The sequence below is a fragment of the Lynx canadensis genome, chromosome A2, assembly GCF_007474595.2.
Source record: "Lynx canadensis isolate LIC74 chromosome A2, mLynCan4.pri.v2, whole genome shotgun sequence".
NCBI classification, from domain to species: domain Eukaryota; kingdom Metazoa; phylum Chordata; class Mammalia; order Carnivora; family Felidae; genus Lynx; species Lynx canadensis.
In genome coordinates, this window is record NC_044304.2 from 78,239,817 (window position 1) to 78,263,795 (window position 23,979).

Here is a 23,979-nt window from a genome sequence, read left to right on the forward strand (position 1 = left end):
ACAATTATGGGGCGCCTGGGTGGCTCGGTCGGTTAAGCGTCTGACTTCGGCTCAGGTCATGATCTCACGGTCCGTGAGTTCGAGCCCCACGTCGGGCTCTGTGCAGACAGCTCAGAGCCTAGATCCTGTTTCAGATTCTGTGTCTCCCTCTCTCTCTACCCCTCCCCTGTTCATGCTCTGTCTCTCTCTGTCTCAAAAATAAATAAACGTTAAAAAAAAAAATTAAAAAAAAAACAAAACAAAAAAAACAACCACAATTTGGGGTGCCTGGGTGGCTCAGTTGGTTAAGCGTCTGACTTCCGCTCAAGGCATGATCCCATGGTTCGTGGGTTCAAGCTCCACATCAGGCTCTATGCTGGCAGCTCAGAGCCTGGAGCCCGCTTTGGATTCTGTGTCTCCCTCTCTCTGCCCCCTCCCGCTCTCTCTCTTAAAAATAAACATTAAAAAAAATTTTTAAAAACCAACCACAATTTATTCTCTCATAATCCCGGGGGCCAGAAGTCCAAAATCAAGGTGTGAAAAGAGGCAGCACCCTCAGGAGGCTCTGGGAGACGATCTGTTGCTGGCGTCTTCTAGCCTTTGGTGGCTGCTGGTGTCCCTCGGCTCTGGGCTGCACCACTCTAGCCTTCGAAGCCAGCACCGTCAAATCCCCGTCTGCTCCATCTGTGCTTCATATTCTTCCCTTTTTGTGTCATTGTAAAATCTCTCTCTGCCTCCCTCTTTTTTTTTTTTTTTCCACATTTATTTTATTTTTGGGACAGAGAGAGACAGAGCATGAACGGGAGAGGGGCAGAGAGAGAGGGAGACACAGAATCGGAAACAGGCTCCAGGCTCTGAGCCATCAGCCCAGAGCCCGACGCGGGGCTCGAACTCCCGGACCGCGAGATCGTGACCTGGCTGAAGTCGGACGCTTAACCGACTGCGCCACCCAGGCGCCCCTCTGCCTCCCTCTTAAAAGGATGCATGTGACGGCGTTTAGGGCCCAGCTGGATGATCCAGGATAATCTCTCCAACTCAAGATGCTTAACTTAATCACACCTGCAAGACTCTGGCATATACTGTCGTAGGTAGTGCTGTCATGGGGGTCAGAGATTAGCACCTAGTGTCCTTGGAGGCCACCGCTCAGCCCCCTGCAGGCGTCATTTGTGACTCTGAGAAGTGCCTTTGCAGAATGGAGACCCATCACGTGTCTAATTCTCTGGTGGCACCTGCCACAGAGGAAAGTTCAGTAAATGGAAGTTGTTCTGCTCTGCCACTCCCCGCCCCAGCTGCCAAGAGCGGGGGGAAATGGGCCTATAGTTCCTTTAGGATAGCTGGCTTCCCCAAGTCTCAGATTCTCGAGAAGCCAGAAGGGGCTTGGAAACTGTGGCATCTTTTCATGAGTGATCTCCATCTGACGTGCTGCCAATACCCGTCGGGAAGGAGATGTGATTAGTGAATGGGTAACAAGACTGAAATTATTTACAAACAAGCCTTGCCCACTAAAGAGGGTTTGGGCTTTGCTCACATTTGGTTTCTCTCCTCTCCAGCACTCTGAGGGTGGTTGTGCCAAATTCACCCTTTGGCCTTTGCGATACTGGATAAGAGAACAGGGGGAGACCAAAGGGCACTGATTAGGCAGAAGCGAAATTAGTTTGTCTTCCCCTGATGTACTTCATATAAAAGTTTAGTCTCTGGAGAAGGGGCCACTCCAATCCATAATAGGGTCATTCCATAGTAAAAACTGTCTTCAAATCCCCGGTCTGGCTCCCAGAGTGGCCTTGAAAGCCTGGTTCCCCGCTGATAGGAGCAAGTTATCTGCACGCGTTACTTGTTAATAATTCTTTGGCAAAACCAGAGAGCAAAGGCCTACTGATGTAGGGCCTTGGTCCCCACCCCCACACTCCCGCCATGATGGGGTTCTCTTGAGAAGCTGTCAGTTGGTGGGGTTTGGTATCCTGAGATTGCATCTGGGATGGCCCCTGAAGTTCCCACTGCTCAGCAGCGGGGGAAAAGCTCTGACAGCTGAGAACAGAGGAAGGTCGCCCCATCTCATCATCATGGAGGTGCTGAACATCCAACTGACGTTCAACCCTCGCTGGTGCTCAGGACCGACTCTCCCTCACCCTACAGGCAGGCCCTTGGATGAAAGCGGAGAGGGGTTGAGGACCATCGAGTGGGCTTCCATGAGGTCTGTAAGTGGAAGAGGATTCTCTTCTCTCCCTGCTCCCTAGAATAAACACTGAGAGGGCCACACGGACATGGGAGAGGGCCAAGGAGAGAGCAGAATGCACGGGTCTAACTTGAAAGATGAAGAAGGGGTTGAGGCTCAAATGTGGTTCAGCCCAGCACACCAGCATAGAAGCCCAGATACAAGCTCACCCACAACAGTCCCACCGAGAACAAGATGTGCGTTTGCCGGGAGGGCCCTCCTTATCACAGAGTAGTAACACTGCCGTGGAGCCCAGGGACATCATTCCACGGAATCTGCTTGCTTCAGGGGAGAAATGACAGGCCATGGCCTTTCGTGTCTCTGTTGTAATCAGAACCTGGGGTGGATGCCATGGTTTTCTTGAGAACACATCAGTGCAATTATAAAGCGTATCAGTGGGGCAGTGATTCACTCTGCAAAGAATCTAAACAAACTAGTCCTTTCTAATTTCCAGCACAGCTTTTCATGAAAGGAGGCATAACTTGTTTTGTGGTTGAGGAAAAGAATGTATATCGCCAGTTCTTACTTGCAGTAACTTATCTGTGAGGTCTGTGAAGTGATTAAACCCCTTTTTGGGAGATAGACTGAACTGGAGAAATGGAAATAAAAGTATGCCTCATCTAATACAGCGTCTGCACTGGTAAGTTTAAAACAAGGAGCTCAAGGGGTTTGAGAGCATCAGATTAGATTATGAAAATTTCTCAGGTTAGTTTTGTTGAAAACTTGGTCGTTTAAAAAAAGTACATACCCCCACAAAGGCAAAGGCTGATAAGTATAACTGTATAAAAAGTAAAAACTTCTGAATCCATGCATACACATGCACACACACAAATCTGCCAGAAATAAAGTTAAAGGACAAACACTAAATCAAGAAAACATCTTACAACTTATAACACAAAGGTTTACTTTATTTAATATATAAAGAGATTTCACAATTCAATAAGAGAAAGGTGAACACTCTGATAGACAAATAAGCAATTTACTAAAAAAGAAATAAGAATCATCAATAATCAGAGATGCAACTGAAATAAATAAGAGATGAAGTTCTTTCCTATCAGGCTGAAAGATGAAAAACAAGAAAAGATACACCACAGATGAGGCCATGAGTGGGAATTTTCACACATGCTGGCCAAGTTTGACAATTTCAAAATTTTAAATGCATATCCCCTTTAACATATTAATTTCATTTATAAGAAAGCATCCCAAATAACCATGAGTATGAGAAAAGATTTAGCTACAGAAAACATTCATTACAACATTGCTAATAATATATACACAAAAGAACCTAAATTCCCCAAATTATGGATTTAAATACAGTTTAAGAACAGCCATTTACCAGGATACAATGCAGTCTTTTTCTTTTTTTTTTTTTTTTTGTCTTTTTCTTTTTTAAGGTTTTTTTTTTTATTTTGAGAGAGAGAGAGAGGGGGGGGGAGGGAGGGAGGGAAGGAGGAGGGAGGGAGAGCATAAGTGGGGGAGGGGGAGGGACAGAGAGAACCAAGCAGGCTCCACCCTGTCAGTGCAGAGCCCGACACAGGGATTGAACTCATGAACCATGAGATCACGACCTGAGCCGAAATCAAAAGTCCAACCCTTAACTGACTGAGCCACCCAGGCACCCCTACAACATAGTCTTTAAAAGTGATTATTTAAAAAGGGTGATTTCATCTATTTGTTGACTGTTATTATATAGTTCTCAACATATAATTTTATGTGGCATCCATATCTATATCTGTATATATGGAATGCTACTCTGAGTAAAGTCAGTTTGGAGACTGAGATTTAAAAGTACATAAATATATGACAGGGGCACCTGGGTGCCTCAGTCAGTTGAGTGCCCAACTCTAGATTTTGGCTCAGGTCATGATCTCATGGTTCATGAGTTCAATCCCTGTGTCGGGCTCTGCACTGACAGCATGCAGCCTGCTTGGGTTTCTGTCTCTCTCATTCTCTCTCTCAAAATAAATAAACTTAAAAAAAAAAATATATATATATATATATATACTTGTTTTACATTTATTTATATATATTTATATATATACTTATGACAGATAAACATATATAGTTATATATATATCAAAATATTAAAATTTATTTCTATATTTGTGATAAGTCATTTATGCTGATTGTTTTTCTTCTGAATGTTTTGTAAAAATTGCTTTGTATGCAAAGGGAAAAAAAATACAACCATTTCAAAAAGACAGACTGCACTTGTGGGCAAATACCCTTGAGCTAGAAGCATCCCTTTTGGTCACTGAGGATTCACAGAGTAAGCAAAAGAAGTCCATGGTGAATCACTTAGAATTAGGATAGCCATATAATTTATCACCAAAACCAGGGCACTTTTGAATCTGAAAGGAGAAGCTATTAATAATTTTGTATAATCCAGGACTCCCCAAGCAAACGCAGCCATGTGGTCAAGGCTTAGACAGAAACTTAGAATAAAAAGTCTGTTTAATTTGCCTTTGAAAACGACCCACAGTTGGAGGATTAGGGTAAACCCCAAACACAGAGAGTTCCTTTTTATCAGTACAGTTGGGTGCAATTTCTAAACATGCCGACCAGATGGCTGAAGAATCTTGAAAAGTTCAAGTTTCTCACCTGATGAGCTCATTCAGATCAACAGAGCCCTAATTTTGGAGATTTGCTCTTGATAAAAAGTATTTCTCAAAGAAATATGCCACTTGCCTCAGAACATACAGTATTATACTCATGTTATCTCATACTGTAGATTTTAATCTTGGAAACATTGTGTAACACTTTTAAACCCTTCCTGATTCCAAATCCCCTTGTGACTTGCCTGTTTTCCACTGAGGGCTTTGTTTTACGGAATTATTGTCTATGTGACCTGAGGCTCTCACTTAAGGCCACTGTCCCCCACGCATACTCTGCACTAGCTATTCCTGTCCTTCCTCCCCGCCCCCCCCCACCATCTTTCCCAGGGCCAGCTCAAATTTCTGCTCTGTCCCAAGCTTTCGCGGCCACAAGTAACCTGTCCTGCTCTGACACCTGCAACATCTATCATCTGCACATCGGAATAGCACCTTCTCACAGGCTATCCTGTTCTCCGATCATTGGTTGCACACGTCTCCCTTAAACTAGACTAAGCTCCTCGCAAAAGCTACCACTCACAGTCTATGCCACCTGGCACGGGGCCAGGAAAGGCCAGGCTGTCAACCTCTCTTATTCAAATCAGAAAATGAGGGTTGTGATTCCTTCAAATGCCCCACCTCCTACCCAAGCTTGAATAATTACTAGGCATCATAAGAGACAATTTTTTTTTTCTTGATCAGCCAGAGTCTCTGAATGCCAAGGTATTTGCATAGATGGAAAAAATTACAGCCTTCTCAATTGAGGCGACTGGTGAGGCCTTTTCCCCCTAAAAGCACCATCAGTGGTACACACTAAAGATTCAGAACAAAGTTAGAACAATTCTGCTGGAGAGTAGTGTCTGTGTGAAAGACGGTTCCACAGCTACAAAGGACAAAAGCTCAGACAGGCTCTGTTAACACATGGGACACTATCACTCCCACCTTCCAATACTTTACTTACATTTGATCTGCCCTGTGTGGGGCCTACATGGAGCTCATCAGCTGATCAATGCTCCAACATCTGCCCTCGCCTTCCTAAGAGTCCAGCACCTGCCATTCCGTGGCATTGATCACAAACTAGGCAACATACGTTGCTAAATCAATCATAGGTCAATCCATAATTGAAACGACACTCTTTGCACCTCCTGCTGCCAAATTTATAAAGTGATATAACATGTCAATGTCTCCTCCTCCAAGCCAAGCTCAGGATGACTGACACCAGAACAGTAGTATGAACAACCAAATTTACACAGCAAGATCGTTTTATTTATTCCATCACACAAGGCACCATGTTTCCCATACAACTCCCAGCTGAAACTGCTAACGTGTATGAAGAGTTATCAATAACTCTCCTTCTTTTCTCCTAGTCCATCTAGTGCCTTCGTGGGCATTAGAGGAAGGCCCACTTTCTTCAAGAAACTTTACTTCTATTTACAAAATAGTCTTATGGTCCTGATTTTGTTAGAACAAGCCACGTTCATGCCATCTGTCTAGAAAGTTGTCATGATAAATCTATGGTGTCTGTGCTGTGAATGGCACTCCCTTAACTGCGGCACAGTTTTACAGTGCACAACCTATGCAATAGCCGTGGCCAGGTGTTTGATAACTCTGGAATTTAAGAAACCAGGAGGGAACCATGTTTCATTTTACTTCTGCTCTCCGCTTCAATTTCATCATCTGTAAGTTGGGAATAATAAGGGCTATCTAGCATGGGTGCCTCGGCACTGATCAACTTTCCCATTAGAGTAGGTAAGCAATGGTCTGTAAAAGGATTCAGAGAGTAAGAAAGAGGTGACCGTATTACTTGATTATTGCGTAACAACCATAGCTATTTCCTTTGATTCTACAAATAGTATTCCTCCAATAACATAATTTGGCTTTCATCCATTGGAAGGAAAAAGACCCTTTTTCTTCATAGCGATGGATGACAGGTCTCCCAGCCCTGCCACACTCTGACTGGATGCCTGTGTGAGGAAAAAAGCCCACGATGGCAAAGAGGTTGCTGAGGGTTAGGTGTTCATTCTCTGGAAATGAAGAAGGAAAAGAAGGAAACCGGAAATTAGTTGTCCTACATCAGGGCTTCTGGATTCTATCACTGTCATTTTGGGCTAGATAAATCTTCCCATGCATCTAATGGCAGGAATTTACAGCATCCCCGGCCTCTACCCACCAGATGCCAGGAGTACGCCCCCACCCCATCTTGACAATCAAAAAGGTCTCCAGACATTGCCAAATATCCTTGGAGTTTGGAGGGGAGGCAGCAAGACCATCCCTGGGTGAGAAAACTGGCCTACAGGGAAATTTAAATTTATAGCCTTAGTATCCTTCTTGGGAAGTATTAATCTATGAACAAGATGGCCCCCAAGCAAGAGACACCTGGGCTCTACTCTACGTTCTTCAGTGATTGTCTTATGACCTTAAAGATACCAGTCTTCTATTTCCTGTCATATAAACATAACCCAAGGGCACCTGGGTAGCTCAGTTAAGCGTCCCAACTCTTGGATATGGCTCAGGTCATGGCTCACCATCCATGAGATCGAGCCCCACGTTGGGCTCCAAGCTGACAGTGAGGAGCCTGCTTGGTAACCTCTCTCTCCCTCTCTCTTCCCCACTTGTGCTGTCTCTGTCTCTCAAAATAAATAAATAATCTCTCTCTCTCTCTCTCTCTCTCTCTCTCTCTCTCTCTCTCTCTGTCTTTCCATATATATATATATCCCAAACTCTGGCCTCACATTTTCAGGATTTCCTCCTTTTGAAGGTATTGGGCTGGGACTGAGAGAAAGGTGTTAGGGGCTATTGGGGGCTGCTCACAAGCTTAGGTATCCCCTGCTCACTTGGTGCCCAGCTGCCTCTTGGGGCTACAGGACTGCCATCTTCTCTTGAATAATGGTGCTGCTACCACACAGGGCTGGCAGGAAGTAGAGCTATCAACTTTTTTTTTTTTAATGCTTATTTATTTTTTGAGAGAGTGCAAGTGGGGAAGGGGCAGAGAGAGGGGGACAGAAGATCCAAACCAGGCTCTGCACTGACCGGCTGTCAGCAAGCTGGATGTGGGGCTTGAACTCACCAACCGCGAGATCATGACCTGAGCTGAAGTCGGATGCTCAACAGACTGAGCCACCCATATGCCCCAAGGTAGCCACTTTCAACCCTACACCTATGGCTCCCATATAAGTGTAAGCCCCTAACTAGATTTCTCACAACACAGCTACCTAAGACCAGGTCATTTAAAACCTTGAGGGAAGCAAAAGAAAAGACAACACAGAAAACCTTATGACTGGTTACTGAAGGATTCCAGACTCATAGCTAGATCATCCCAGAGAGGTTCCCCTGCTGGACACTGCCTGGCCCAGCTCCCAGCCAGCAAGAGGCTCTCACCTGCCTGCTCCCCAAACCTGGGGAGCTCAGCCCTGGTCGCAGGTCTGTTCCCTCCCTCTGCTCCAGCCTTCTGTGCCCATGGCTCCTTCTTGTTGCCTTGGGATGACTGACAGATGGGAATATCCCCAGAGAGTCTCAACCACTAACCACAGGGGTTGGCCTTTTCACCCCTTTCTAGTAGGAAGAATAATCTCTCAACAATTCATTTTCCTGAGTCTAGATATTTGGTTTGGAAAATCACCTTGGGGGAAGCTTTCACCAGGAGTCCAAGCTGGCAATAGCCATTGGGCCCACCTCTATGGTACCCATGAAGTAGGCATGAGGTCAGGTTTCCAATGAACTTCCTAACATGGCCCAGTCTCCATCATGAGATGTCCTATGACAAATGGTGAACAATGACACCCGTAACATACTTCTCAGGAATAAAAAAAATCCTTTTTAAGGGATAGAGTGTTATGGTCTGAACGATTGTGTTCCCCTCACCAATTCCTATGTTGAAATCCTACTCCTGAAGCTAATGGTGTCAGGAGGTAGGGCCTTTGGGGCTTGAAGGAAGATTAATCAGGTCGTGCAGGGGGGACCCTTATAAAAGAGACCCTAAAGAACTCCCTCACCCCTTCCACCACCATGAGGGCACATGGTAAAAAGGTGCCATCTACAAACCAAGAAACTGTGACTGAACTCTGAACTTTCCAGTATGATGGTCCTGGACTTCCAACCTTCAGAACTGTGAGAAATAAATTTCTGTTGTTTATGAGCCATTCGGTCTGGGGTAATTTGTTACAGCAACCCGAACAGACCAAGACAGAGTATTCTCAATCCATAGTAGAAAAGAAACATTTTTTTTTCTAACACACAGCAAAATATGTAAAATAAAAGTAATTAAAACTGTGGAGCTGGTATGGAAAATTCAGGCCAAACAATGGAATAGAAAAGTGAGCTCAGAAACAGACTCATGTATTTGGGAAGCGAGTGTATGACTGATCTCTATGGAAAGTCTAAACTATTCAATATACGCCTGCAGAAAACTGGTAGCTGTTTGGAAAAAGCTCAAAAATAAAAATGTTTACCTCACATCATTAACCAAAAATATCTAAGAGCTAAAAGTGAAAACAAAGACCTGTAAAGCAGAAAGAAAAAATTCAAGAAAATATTTTATGGCCTTAGGGGAAGAGAAGGTCTTCTTAAGCAAGACATAAAATGCAAAAGGCCTGAAGAAAAAGTCCAATACATCTGACTACAACCAAATGGAAAAAAAAAAAAAATGTGCATAGAAAAGATGCCCCACATGAGGTTAAAAGAAGAAAAGCATCAAGCTGGAAAATTACATTATTTTCAAACAAACAAAATCTCTAAATCTAGAATGTAGACAGAATTCCTACAAATCAATAAAAGGATCTAAAAATACCAATAGCAAATCATCAAAAGATACTAACAGCAATTTACAGCGTGAAAATACAGTGGACATAAGAACGAATGCTCAAAAATATACCAGACATGAGGGAAATAGAAATTAAATAAGATTTTTTCAATCCTAATCTTGGCAAAATTAAAGTGTTTGAAAACGTTGGGCATGAATTAGGGCGTGAGGAAATGGGGGCATTCCTATGCTGCTAGTCAGAGCGTGAATCGATCAGCTACTTCAGAAGACAATTTGGCCAAACTGTGAAAATTTAAAATGCACATACCCAGTGATTGTACTTTTGGGTAGAAAGACTTCTTCATGTGCCCAGGAAGCAGCTATAAAAATAAAGATGTTGACCACCCTATGTTTTTAAAACCAGAAACCTCAATGTCTATCACTAGGACGATAGGCAGACTCTGGAACATTTTGTGGAATATTATGCAGCAATTTAAAAGAATGAGGTATTTCCATATATAATAACATGCAATCGCATATGTGAAAAAAGAAAATTGCAGAAAAATATCCACAAAACAGTCTGTTGCCCCTGTCAATCTTGTTTATGCAAGGCTTCTTTCTCAACCAAGGATAAAATACGTATTTCTACAAAATGATGTTGTTCATGTTTAAAAGAAAATAAGAATATACATGCAGCAATATCATCTATGCCTGTAATGATAAATATATACGTAGGTAAATGTTTAGAAAATGGTATGAAAAGCTTCCCTCAGATTTGGGGGTAAGGGAGTGATCTGGGGGCAGGGTAGGGACCACGTTTGAAGCAAATACTCAAAGGGCATTTCCCCCTCATCACTATTGTTTTACTGTCTCCTAGGAACACACTCATTCATGTGTGATTTTTAGGATTCAGTATTAATTTTTTTTATAAAAGACAATAAATAAATTGGGGGGGGATAATTTGCAGAGACCCCACTCTGCTTACTATTAAGACAAGTATTTACACTGTCATGCAAAAACAGTTTTGCCTGCAACCACACTTTGGATTTTGCTGTTTCTTGAAATAACAGAAAAGTCTTGTAGGGCCCTCCCCAGAACAATAGGGACATGCATCTTGCCCTGAAGTCCCTGTCCAGTGAAGTTTCAGGCAGAAGTTTCTGACAGAAGTCTCCATCAGGTGATGCAGGACAGTAGCCCCATACAAAGGAAAAGGAGCTTTAATTTCCTTTTATTCCCCCAATTTTAATTTAAATTCTAGTTAGTTAACATATAGTGTAATAGTGGTTTCAGCAATAGAATTTAGTGATTCATCACTTACATATAATACCTAGTACTCATCACACAAGTGCCCTCCTTAATGCCCATCACCCATCTAGCTCTTCCCCCACCTCCCTCCCTCCATCAACCTGCAGTTTATTCTCTATAGTTAAGAGTCTCTTGTGGTTTGCTTCCCTCTCTCTTTTTTTTCGTTCCCAAATGCCACATAGGAGTATTTGCCTCATATGGTATTTGTCTCTCTCTGACTTATTTCACTTAGCATAATACACTCTAGATCTGTCCACATCACTGCAAATGGCAAGATTTCATTCTTTTTGATGGCTGAGCAATAGTCCATTGTATATCTATACGACATCTTTTTTTTTTTTAATTTTTTAATGTTTATTTATTTTTGACAGAGAGAGAGATAGAGCATTAGCGGGGGAGGGGCAGAAAGAGAGGGAGACACAGAATCCAAAGCAGGGTCCAGCAGCCTCTGAGCTGTCAGCACAGAGCCCGACGCGGGGCTCGAACTCACAGACCGCGAGATAATGACCTGAGCTGAAGTCAGACGCTTAACCGACTGAGCCACCCAGGAGCCCTTATACCACATCTCCTTTAACCATTCATCAGTTGATGGACATTTGGGCTCTTTCCATAGTTTGGCTGTTGTTGATAATGCTGCTATAAACATTGGGGTGCATATAACCCTTTGAGTCTGTATTTTTGTATTCTTTGGGTAAATACCTTGTAGTGCAATTGCTGGGTCATGGGGTAATTCTGTTTTTAACCTCCTGAAGAACCTCCATACTGTTTTCGGAGTGGCTGCACCAGTTCACATTCCCACCAACAGTGTAAGAGGGTTCTCCTTTCTCCACAACCTCGCCAACATCTATTGTTTCCTGCACTGTTAACTTTAGCCATTCTGACAGGTGTGAGGAGGTATCTCATCATGGTTTTGATTTGTATTTCCTTGATGACGAGTGATATTGAACATCTTTTTATGTGTCTGTTAGCCATCTGGATGCCTTCTTTGGAAAAATGTCTATTTATGTCTTCTGCCTATTTCTTCCCTGGATTATTTGTTTTTTGGGTGTTGAGTTTGAAAGATTCTTTATAGATTTTGGATACTAACCCTTTTACCCCATATGTCATTTGCAAATATCTTCTCCCATTCCGTAGGGTGCCTTTTAGTTTTGTTGATTGTTTCCTTCTCTGTGCAGAAGCTTTTTATCTTGATGAGGTCCCTATAGTTCATTTTTGCTTTTGTTTCCCTTGCCTCCGGAGACGTGTCTAGTAAGAAGTTGCTACTGCCGAGGTCAGACAGGTTGCTGCCTGTGTTCTCCTCTAGGATTTTGATGGTTTCCTGTCTCACATTCAGGTCTTTCATCCATTTTGAATTTATTTTTGCATATGGTGTAAGAAACTGTTCCAGTTTCATTCTTCTGCATGTTGTTGAAGAGACTGTCGTTTTTCCATCAGATATTCTCTCCTGCTTTGTCAAAGATGAGTTGACCATATAGTTGTGGGTCCATTTCTGGGTTCTCTATTCTGTTCCATTGATCTATGTGTCTGTTTGTATGCTGTCTCGATGACTACAGCTTTGTAATAGAGTTTGTAGTCCAAACTCCTGATGCCTCCAGCTTTGTGTTTCTTTTTCAAGGTGGCTGTGGAGTTTCCTTTCTAAGTAGAAGGATCGTCAGAAGCCCTCCTAGCATCAGGAGCCCTCCTGGCATCAGAGGGTGAGCCTGTTTCTGACTGGCAGCTGTTGTCTGCACAACGTAATAATGCAATAATTGCATTAATTGCAATAATGTCATATTGCAACTGAAGTAATAACCGTAGCAAACATTTACAATTGTCCTTTGTGTGTCAGGCCCCCACGGTGGGGCTCAAGACCTGGCATCTCATGAGAGTCCTCACGACACTCTGAAGAGAAGAGCCTTGGTACCCATTTAATAGATGAGGAAACTGAGGTTGGGATGGATTAAGAAAGGTTCTCAAGCAAATGACTGAAGGGCAATTCTAATGCATACCTGCCCAACTGAAGCCAGTGCTCTGGCCTCCACCCTGCACTGCCTCCCCCACTATATTAGCTGGTGAGTTTGGAGGGGTGGACATGTGTCTTAAATTTTTGTGTATTTCTATTTAGGTTAAGGGCCAAAAGTGAATTGTACAGGAGTGCTAAAGAGATGCTCTCTCTCCTCCTGTCTAACCCCTGAGAAAGAGAAACGGAGAGAGATGGGGCGGGTTCTGCCACACTGCGGGGAGCAGAGAGGCCTCCTCACCCTGCAACATCAGAGTGCTTCAGGAAGCCCAAGGAGATCAAAGTCACAGATGAGTCTGCCTGGGGTGGCAAGGCAGCTTTACCTCCCCATAACACATTCCCCTTTTGGCCCTTCTGCCAAAGTCAGAATGCAAGTTGCATGTTTTTGTAGTTCTGTTTATTAATGGAGTCCATGTTTATTCAGAGCAGACGCATGGCTAGGGCCTTAGAGTGAAACCAATAACCCAAAGCCTGGAATGCCTATTTTCTTTCCCACTCCCATTGCTACTGGGGGTCTTTTATCCCAGTCCTCTTTGATCTAGCAACATGTGAGGGGCAGGGAAGAGGCAGGCAGCCTTGTCTAACAAGGCCAGGGAGTCTGCACACCTGCCCTCCAGATGCAGCCTGGAGCTCTTATAAAAGGTAACAACGTATGTAACAAATTTCCCCCCAATTACAATTCGGAGAGAGAGTGGGTGAGGGAAATAAATTTAGGGAGAAGAGTGGCAGATGGGATAGATGGATTCAATTAAGACAAAGAACATCAAACAATTCCAGGGATGCCTCATTTTAATGGAATGTCATTTTCCCCTCGTCGCCTCCAGGGAGCTCCCAACATCGGTCTAGGTAGGAAGTAGGGTGCACGCGCAGCGCCTCGACCCCAGCAGGAGCTTAATATCCTCAAATGAGAGAGCTAATATTACCCCTTCTCTTCTTTTCAGTGATGAGGGAAAACAGCCCATGAATCAGACTAAGTAAATGCAGGCTGCGTATTAGATGCACATCTCTCCAGAACCAGGTGTTATTCAAATTAAATAGGTATTTTCCACTGTCATCTCTGTTGAAGTGATTTCTTTATTTGGTCTATGGAAGAGTATCTTTTTCAATTAAACCCACCCCTGTTATTTTTCTAAGAAAGATAATAAAACAATAAAAATATTTACACCCCTTTTATCTTCCCAAACATTAACCATGAAGGGAGGAAGGTGTTACACCTTTGCTAGACGGTTTTATCACACAGATGTTACACTGATGTGCTTTAAATGACTTCTGCAGGTCAGTGTGAAGAATGTGTAAGATTCTTGTTGCCACTAACACGATTTGTAACTCTTTACCACCAAAAGGAATACAAGTCTGCAATAACTTTGCCATAGGTATAGTTGATACATAAGTATAGACATGTATATAATACTATATATGCACCACGCTGACCCAAATACTACTCCCAACTGACCTCAATTTTCATCTAAAGCCAAGTGTAAAAGTCCAGTGGTTTCATGAGCAACGCTTCCTTCATTCTCTGGCTCCCAGTGGTATAATTTAATTGACAGCCATGTTATCCAGTTACAAAGTCATAGGTGGGTTAGAGTTTCACAAAGTTGGTATTATTATCTCTATAGTCAGTGGAGAGACTGCGCAAGGCTGATAGTGGCAACCGCAATTATGCTCCGGAAGTCTAACTGCAATAATGTATACCCATTCTGATGATCAGTTAAGCAAGCAATGTATCCAATGTCTATTTCGTAGAGCTGCTAAACCACTTTTAGATTCCAGACCATACTTTCCTGTGTTACAAATGAAAATGCTCCCTGCTAGAAGGGAATGATATTTAGGCTGTCACACCAGCTTCAGGGTTCTGTGTAGAAGTAATTTCTACTTGAGAGGCTCAGCTGAGGGTGGGGGTGGGGGTGGGAGTAAATTAATGTTAAAATATCAAAGCACTGCCTTGTTTCTTCTTAGACAGAGGTGCCCTGACTCCTCCTGATGGTAAGCCACTTTTGGGTTTTTGAGTGGTTTAAAATGGTTCCTGGGAGGGGAGAAAGAATTTTCTGGAAGCTCCCAACCACTGGGCTTGAGTCCCTTCATCAATTTACTCTCCACACACCTCAAGGATGGATGGCAGGGTTGTAATGGCCATCAGTGTGGTAGCATTGCTCTCAGTGAAGATTTGTTTCCAACAGTTACATCATGACCTTGTTGTCATTGTACAATTCTTTCCATAAAGTAGTGATTGAGTTTAAATAAGAAAAACTTGGGGTGCCAGGGTGGCTCAGCTGGTGGAGCGCCCGACTCTTATTTTGGCTCAGGTCATGATCCCAGGGTCTTGGAATTGAGCCCTGCATCAGGCTCTGCACTGAGTGTGGAGCCTGCTTAAGATTCTCCCTCTCTCCCTACCCCCCACCCCCGTCCCTCCCCTGCTCATGCATGCTCTCTCTCAAATTAAAAATAAGTAAATAAATAAAATGAAAATAAAGAAAGAGCCAAAACTTGAATACCCGGAGATAAAGGTAAATTACAAAACTCAGCATAGGAGATACTAGAGTAAACCAGTCCCACTAAGCTGGCAAGGATAACACTAAACACTTTATACCCAAACCGTTGTGTATGAGTTATGTATTGCTATGTAACAAGTTACCCCAGAACTTAACAACTTAAAACAACAAACACCAATTATCTCATAGTTTAAGGCAGTCAGGACCACAGGAACACAGACTTGACTGGGGGCCTCTGCCCCAAGGTCTCTCACGCGTGGGCAGGGCTGTGGTCTCATCTCAAGGCTTGACTAGAGAAAAATGTGTTCCCAAACTCACTCGACATGGCTATTGACAGGATTTAGTACCTCATGGGCTGTTGGACCACGAGCCTCAGTTCCTCACTGACTGTTGGCCAGAGGCCTCCTTCAGTTCCCTGCCACATGTGCCTCCCCCTAGGGCACCTCACAAGATGGCAGTGGTCTTCCTTGGAGCCAGCCAGTGACAGCAGGAGTGAATAAGACAGAAGCCACAGTCGTTTTGTAACCTAGCCTTGGAAGTGTCACGCTATATCCTATTTGTTTAGCTGCAAGTTACTAGGTCCGGCCCATGTGGAAGGGGAGGAGCTCACATGAGGGCATAGATACCAGGATGTGGGGATCACTGTGGTCATCTTAGAGGCTGCCTACTACATCTTCCCTTGCAAGCAGAATAGAGGAATAAATACAAAAATGGAAGGAAAATCAGAAGGCAGTAGGGGAAAGGAAAAATGTTCCAGAATCTAATTACTTATGCCTCTGTGCTCTCTCCCTCCCCAAATCCAGCTGTACAACATACCCTTGAATGAGATGCCCTCTTCTCCACCTGCATGGGACCACCAAAGTTCCCCACACCATGAATATTGTAGCAATACTTCTAACCTGCTTCCCTATCCAATATATCCTGGACACCACGGCCTTTCTAAGTCACAGTTTCTACTTACCTTTACACTGCAGAAAGCCCCTTCAATGGCTTCCCATTGTCAAAAAACAAAACAACAAACAAACAAAAAAAACACCCCAAACTCCTTAGGCCACCATTCAGTGCCTTCCATAGTTTGACCAGGCCTGACAATAATCCCAAACCCCCAACAATAACCCACCATCCCAGGTAAACTACCTTCAACCCCAAACACACCAAGCTTGTGCTCGGCTTGAAACATCTGTGACCATCGCTCTCCTTCCCTCGGCAAGACAAGCCTTCACCTACACCATGATAAATCCTCCCCAATGTCCAAGATGCACAGCAGATCCTATCTTCTCTGTGACACGTTTTCTGGTCATTCCAAACTAGATCTTAGTTCCTCCTATGAACAGGCACAGCTCTCAGAGGGCACACCATTCACTGCCTGGGCCTGTCACTGTACTTGTTTTTTTTCCAAGTGGCTAAGTTGGAAGTTTCACACCTTCCTTCTTCCACAGAGACCACCAGACTGCATCTCCACACTGGGCTAGGTCTCATTTGTCTTCCCCTGTTGAAAACACTAGTCCATGACAGGCAATATTTGTTGAAAAGGTGGATGGGTGGATGGATGGATGGATGGATGGATGGATGGATATTTGGAAGGATATGCCACAGTGTCTAGCATATACTAGGTCCATAATTAATAAATATTTGTTAATAGTACAAACCCTTACAAAGAGAATTCTCCACTCATTGGCATCTTCGCCATTTAGTGGTTCCTATGTAGAAACCCTTCCAAAGACAGCAGAGGAAAATCAAACTTGTCTGGATCTGACAAAACATAAGCCCATTCATACAAATATCACAACTGGAGACCAATCCACAGCTCCTCCTTCATGGCCCATCCTAACCCTGGCTTTGCCAAGTGCAGGGGCACTGGATGGCATAGCCAGGGCAGAACTCCATCTGTGCAGAGCAACTTCCAATAAGTGTGCCTCCCCCATGAGGCAGAAGCAGAGTAGTAAGAACTAAAAGGGTACTGGGGAAAATGAAAAATATGTCAATTGTGAGGGAGTGTCCATCTATTTTAGGTAAGTCCTAGTAAACGAAAGGATTCAAAGAGAGAAAGAGAGAGATACCAGAAGACCTTTTAAGGCCTTTGTTGCCTTACCCCTAAGGGGAAAAGGGGAAATCTCAATTAAAGCATCAAACATCCCAAATCCAGAGGAAATCTAACGCTTCCTTTCTAGCTGGCCAGAGTTAAGCCCGGACTGAATTCTCCCAGGAGTCGGGTTCCTGGCCATAGGTTGCAGGCGCTAATCCGGGCCACCCTGGAACCACCACCTTGGGGAGCGCTGGAAATTGCTCCAGGGGGTTGGCCCTGGAAGCATCGTTTTCCGAGAGAAGTGAATGTGCTCTCCCGCTATCCTGATCCTGGAGCAAGGTCTACGCAGTGGTTTCCCCGAGCGCCCGAGACACGCATCGCGCAGGGAATCTGGGGGCACCGCGGCCCTGAGTTTTGAGCTTTGCACGTCCCACAGCCTCACTGAGATGGGTAGACAACTGCCCTCGCCCCAAACTCACCTGCTTTTTAGAACCACTTCCATCTACCCATTGATGTCAGCTCCCAAAGGCATCCCCGGAATCCTCCACGGTCCAAGGTCCACCGAGACAGAGAAGAAAGGGTGAAGGGAGCGGTGGCTGGGAGGAGAGGTCACCAGGGTCCCCTCCCTGGATTTGGGATGCTCGTCGGGGGGCAGGGGGGAACACCTGAGCGGCTCCTCCCCTCTCGGTCGCGGGGGCGCCTCACGGTGGACCACAGGGAGCCGGCGAGGGAAGGACACGCTGGAAGGACTGCATGCAAAAACTTTCCGTCTTCTGGCGGCCACTCCGCGGGAAAGACCACCCCGCCTACGGCCCCGGGTCGTGCCTCTCCCGGCTCGCACCCCCGCCCCGCTCGCCCCGCTCGCCCCGCTCGCCCCGGCCCCTCCGATCCGGGCTCCGGACGCCGAGCGCAGGCGGTGGCGGCGGTGGCGGCGGTGGCGCCGCAGCAGCTCGGCGCCCGCGCGCGCTGCAGCCTCGGGCCCCGGCACGCGGCGCTGGCCCGGCGCGCGGCCCCTCCCCCGGCGGGCGGGCCGGCGCGCGGCGAGCTGCAGGCGCCTCTCTGCTGCCTCTGGCGGCCGCGCACCGCCGGGCCGAGCCCTGCCGGCCCCGGGCGCCGAGCGCCGGCTCCGGCTCCTCCCCCTCGCTCGCTCTCCCCTCCTCCGCCGCCTCTCCGCTCCCTCCTCCCGTCCCTCCCTCCCTCCCCCTTTCAGAGCACTCAATGTCGGAACGTTCCGAAGATGACGTCGGAGCGTTCTCGAATCCCGTGTCTCTCGGCTGCTGCTGCCGAAGGAACAGGGAAAAAGCAACAAGAAGGAAGAGCAATGGCGACACTGGATCGCAAAGTGCCCAGTCCGGAGGCGTTTCTGGGCAAACCCTGGTCCTCCTGGATCGACGCCGCCAAATTACACTGCTCCGACAGTAAGAACCCCACCGCCTCCTCCTCCTTTTATTATCCTGTAACCTTTCCATTCACCTAGAGCCACTGGGAAAAAGTGTGTGTGTGAGAGAGAGAGTGGCCCCCGGTGTCCTCCATGCTTCTCCCTCTCTCTCTAAATAAATACACACAGAGACAGATCATCAATGCACAGAGAGAGGCCCTGCTGCCAGGGCTGTCTGTCTGTCTGTCTGTGCCCGGCTCCCCGTGGCAGCCCGCGGGGTGGGCTTTCACAGCCCCACGGTGTATCTGTTTAAAAGGCTACTCTGTTGCTGGTTGCATAGTTTTTTTTGGTACCTATCTGGGCCAGGTAGATGGCAATCCGGACTTGGGAGAAAATGTTGCATTGTCAGTTTTTGAAAGATTTTCATGTACAGTATTTATATCGATCTGTTTGCAAATAAACACTCTCCCTGCCCCCCTTGACTTTGGCTTTTTCCCCCCTTTTTGATCTTTTTTTTTTTTTCTTTCCTCATTCTCTTTTTTTCCTTTTCTTTTTCATCTGCAGATGTAGATTTAGAAGAGGCTGGAAAAGAGGGTGGAAAAAGCAGGGAGGTTATGAGGCTTAATAAAGAAGGTAAGTGGAGCTACTGGCATTTTAGTGTTAGCATGTGTGGCACAATCTTCACAGGATTTCGACTATAATGTGAATTGTTCTGCTGGGTACAGAGTGACTAAGGCTTGTCAAAAATCGAGCACGCCCAGGTGACTACTGCTTCATGTTAACTTCTTTCAAAGTATAAATACAACTGGGGGGGGGAGGGGGGAGACTGTGGAAGGCAGAAGTTTACAGCACTTTAGTTGAGGTCCACGTTTGGACCTTCTGATGCAGATCTGCCATTCACCTTTGGAGCATCACTGCCAAATGATGGGGGGTGGGGGGGGGTGTTGAAATCTCTGAAATGAGGAGCAGGACTCCCCTCGCCGGCATCCCAGCCTTCCTTATAGGTAAATACAGAACAATTTAATGAGCCCCACATGGTCATTGGTTCCAGCCGCCACTTCTCCACTTTCCACTGGAAACCATTGTACACGGCAAACCTTTGCAGCAAGTTATGTTTGGCCCACTTTGTGTGTGGTCACAGATTGTTACGTGGCCAGCAGGGTTTGGGACATCTGTGTGTGCAGCCCCCAGCCGGTCGCCCATCTCTGTGTCCCCAGCGTGGAAATACAGTACCTGAAATGGGACACAGTGAGTAGATAGGTCATCCCAGACTGAGGCAGGGGAGGGGAGCCACAGCCTGCTGGAACTGGGCATCAAACACACATGGTCGTCATAAATAAATCATATCCTGTTCGCGTTTGCGGGCCTGCCATATGTAACTCTGGCCTATTCACATGGAGCGACTCCAGAGGCCACTTTCTGCCGAACAAATGGATGGGTTCATTTGAATTGTGATTTACTAACTGGGTGTCTTGTAAACATGGTTGGCTGGAATTGGGGTGGGAGGAAGGCATGAGGGGGCAGAAGAGGTTGGTGGGAAGTGTGGAAGGAGTTCAGCCATAACTAGGCCGTGGGAGCATTGCTCATCCAAAACGAATGGAGGAAAGACTCCAAAGAATGGTCTCCCTCATAAACCAGGATATCGCCCTGTAAGGCAGTTAAAACCTACTTGGAAAGACAGACCTCATTTTGTGGATCAACACCTAAGACAGTCGGTTTTCTGTGCCCAGTGATCTCCTGACCATCCAGGGAGAGGAAAATTTGTGCTTTAGAAAAAATAGCATGGAGGTTAAAATGCATGCATATTCAAGGACAGTTCTTTAGCATAGTGTTCCTGCTAATTAAGCACTTTGGGAACGAAACCTTATTCAAAAGATGCTTGCCTCTAAACATCTTAGTGTGATCTTGCCATGTGTCTTTAGGACATGCAAGGGAGTGATGTCGAGTGGACTTCTTACAAGTGGCAGCTTATTTGTGCTAAACGCCCATGTATGTTGACAATGGAAAGTATCACTAGGGATTGTTTTTCTTTATGAACTCTGGAAATCTTTAAGAGCTTATGGGACTCGGTGTTCAGGCCCCTGGCAATGCCAAGGTTTTCGCAGAAGAAGACGAGGTTGTGAAACCTTAAAGTTGAACAGAGGTCGTGGTAGGGCACCCATTGGCACCTCTCAGGCCTGGGTGATAGGTTGTGACCATAGCACACAAAACTCATATTCTGCACCCTCCTCCCTGCTTCTGTTTTCAAAAGACTCTTGCTCTCAGATGCTCTTCGCCTTGTGAGAAATAGATTTTTTAAAGGAAAAATGAAAAGCTCTGCTCTCCTCAGAAGTCACAAGTGGTACATCCTGGTTATTATAGCCTTTGTCCTGTAAAGGTACAAAGATTTAGCTCCTAATTATATGCGTTTGCATTAAGGGCACCCACTGTTCAGTGTAACGTGCAATTGCTGAGTTCACCGAATAGCCATGTATGGGCTGAAATCTCTTTGTTTGTGGGCCTGGAGGAGCAGGCTTGGGTTAGCAATCCCTGAAGGTCTCCCTGGTATGTGCATATAGTTTTCTTTACAGGGAGAGTATACAGCACTAAATACCTGTTCCCCCCGTGGTGAGGAATTTAAGGGTCGAGCTGAGACTCCTTGTCGGGATGTTTGGTTGCGGGGATCTCCAGAAACACTGGTTGCATTAGTCTTGCCATGGGCCTTCTTGTTGGAGTCCCCACGTGGGTGGCTTCAAGGTGGACACGTGTTTGTGGATGGGTCTCCAGGACACAAAGGGGCTTCGATGTGATCGTGTCTATCCATGTGTGTGAAACACACACATTGACCATGACACTATTGGTAGGAAGCAAGTCTTGAAAAGAAGTTTGGGCTTTAATGGCTGTGAGTGAATAAAAGAAAGGGTAGGAATTCTAACTGAGAAATGAAGGGGCATGATCCACTTTTTAATGTGATGTTTTAAATTGTGGTAAAAAATTTTAACATAAAATTTACCATTTTAACCCACTTCCAAAAGTACAATCTGGGGATACCAAGTACATTTACAATGTTGTACAACCATCATCACTGGACATTTTCTGAATTTTTCATCATCCCAACCAGATACCCTGTACCCATTATACAATAGCTCTCCCTCCGCCCTCTGGTAACCTCTGGTCTATCTTCTGTCTCTATTATGAAGTTGCCTATTTTAGATTCTCTCTCTCTCCCTCTCCCACCCCTCTCTCTCTCCCTCCCCATCTCTCATTTCACTTAGCATAACATTTTCATCATTCACCCACGCCGTAGCATGTGTTGGAATTTCATTCCTTTTTAGGGCTAAATAATATTCCATCGTGTGCATGTTTTATTTATCCAGCCACCTGTTGATGGACGTTGGGCTCGTTTCCACCTTTTAGCTGTAGTGAATAATGCTGCTGTGAATATTGTCACCATGTGATATGTTTTGTAGACTAAGCTCAGGGAGGAGAGTTAGCCTGGAAATGCAAAAGAGGAAACATAGTATCGCCTTCTGCTTGTGTCTGGCCACAGCTTCAGAAGACCCAGGAAGGACTTGCAGTGGTTTTGAATAACCTGATTATTGGAATATACTTCCTTCTTCATTCCTCTTTCACCTTTTTTGGCTTCCATTCACCTGTATCAGTGTGAAATGTTAATGCTTCAGAATTTCTGTAAGGAATTCTTCACATTAATGTTATTTCATCTAAAGTTAGCTAAAAGCACAGTTGACAGGAATTTGGCAAACATTTTTCCACCTTGCCAGATCAACACCTGGGTTCGGAAGGTGTGCTGACCCGTGCTTGAACATGATTGCATGGGGTTATGCGGAGGGCAGCCGGAGCGCCAAAGGAGCCCGAGAGAGGGCTTTGGGTCATCTTCCTACAGTTCCCCTATATGACCTTGGGAACATAGGTCATATATGACCTTCCCTTCCCTGGGCCCCTTCTCTCACTTATAAAGTAAGGGAGTGGGATTAAACATTCGCCCAAGATCCCTTTGAGACTGCTGAACCTGACTTTTCCTACTGAATGTACTTGTATTTGAAATGGAGGCATGCCAGACAGGCTGTTTTTTAAGAAACAACAACAAAACGAAGCCTTCCCGTTAAAAATATCTGAAACTACTACACAGTGGGTCTGTCTTCTCATTGTATCTTCTCCTGGTGGTAAACATCACTGTCTTTCATAAACAAGCATATTCTGTGAATAGATTGTAAATGCCATGTGGTCTTGAGGACTCTGAGAAAACTGAGGGTCTGAATTCAAAACCCAGGGATGTGTGTTGCCTAGAGGGGAGAGTAAGTTGGCTTCAATCAGTGTGGACCAATGAGACACTGAGATTCCTTAAGAGGAGGGGTCCCAGGAATCTTATTAGCCTAATCTAAGATGTGAAATTCAGCTAGGATAGAAAATTCCAAGGAAGGCTATTCATCTAGTTAACCTTTTAAAATAATCTTCTCTCTAGCTTCGGAGATTTATCTGAAGATTTTTTTTCCAGCTAATTGGGGAAAAGTGCTGTGATGGAGAAGGATGGTCTTCTTTTCTCATTGTCTCACCTGAACTTTTTTTAAGCTTGTCAATTCCTAACTAAGGAACGGGGTGCATGTGGTGCATAAGTGCCCCGAACTCTATACAAAGGAGATAGTAACAGGGTTGTGAGGATTGACTGAGATATTACAAAAGGACCCAGCACATAGTAAGCGCTTACTGTTTGCCTTTGTCCTTTTTTTTAAACTGTTATAATGATTATGCTTATCATTTATTAATGAAGCTATTTCGGGGCGCCTGGGTGGCGCAGTCGGTTAAGCGTCGGACTTCAGCCAGGTCACGATCTCGCGGTCCGGGAGTTCGAGCCCCGCGTCAGGCTCTGGGCTGATGGCTCAGAGCCTGGAGCCTGTTTCCCTCTGTGTCTCCCTCTCTCTCTGCCCCTCCCCCGTTCATGCTCTGTCTCTCTCTGTCCCAAAAATAAATAAACGTTGAAAAAAAAAATTAAAAAAAAAAAAATGAAGCTATTTCTAGAAAACTTTATTATTATGATTAACTTGGATTTTTAACTAACCAGTGACAAATGGAAGAGAGATTACTGTATCAGAAATTTCATTTTCATCGTAAACCAGGTTATCATAATTTTATAAAGCTAGTGATTAAAAAAAAAAAGATTTCTGTGACATCCATGTATTTAATGGTGCACAGTGGATACGTAGTTTGATAAGTTTTTATCAAGAGGTAGAAAAAATATTTAGGCAGGTTTGGGCCTGAGGC

At 45.0% G+C, this 23,979-nt stretch overlaps 1 protein-coding gene and 1 long non-coding RNA gene across 2 annotated transcripts in view; one reads left to right on the plus strand and one right to left on the minus strand.

Annotated features, from left to right (window-relative positions):
• Positions 1 to 6,026: 6,026 nt before the first annotated feature.
• LOC115508794 lies at positions 6,027 to 18,212 on the minus strand. Its single transcript, XR_003967120.1, has 2 exons — positions 17,822 to 18,212; positions 6,027 to 6,806 (listed from the first exon to the last, which is right to left on the minus strand). It is a non-coding gene; the product is annotated as an uncharacterized LOC115508794 (long non-coding RNA).
• A 350-nt stretch (positions 18,213 to 18,562) lies between these two features.
• ATXN7L1 (ataxin 7 like 1) overlaps positions 18,563 to 23,979 on the plus strand; it is a 248,563-nt gene continuing 243,146 nt past the window's right edge. Inside the window, 2 exon segments of the mRNA XM_030307782.1 lie at positions 18,563 to 18,760; positions 19,285 to 19,353. Coding sequence (XP_030163642.1) covers positions 18,580 to 18,760; positions 19,285 to 19,353 — 250 coding nt within the window. The 5' untranslated portion in view covers positions 18,563 to 18,579.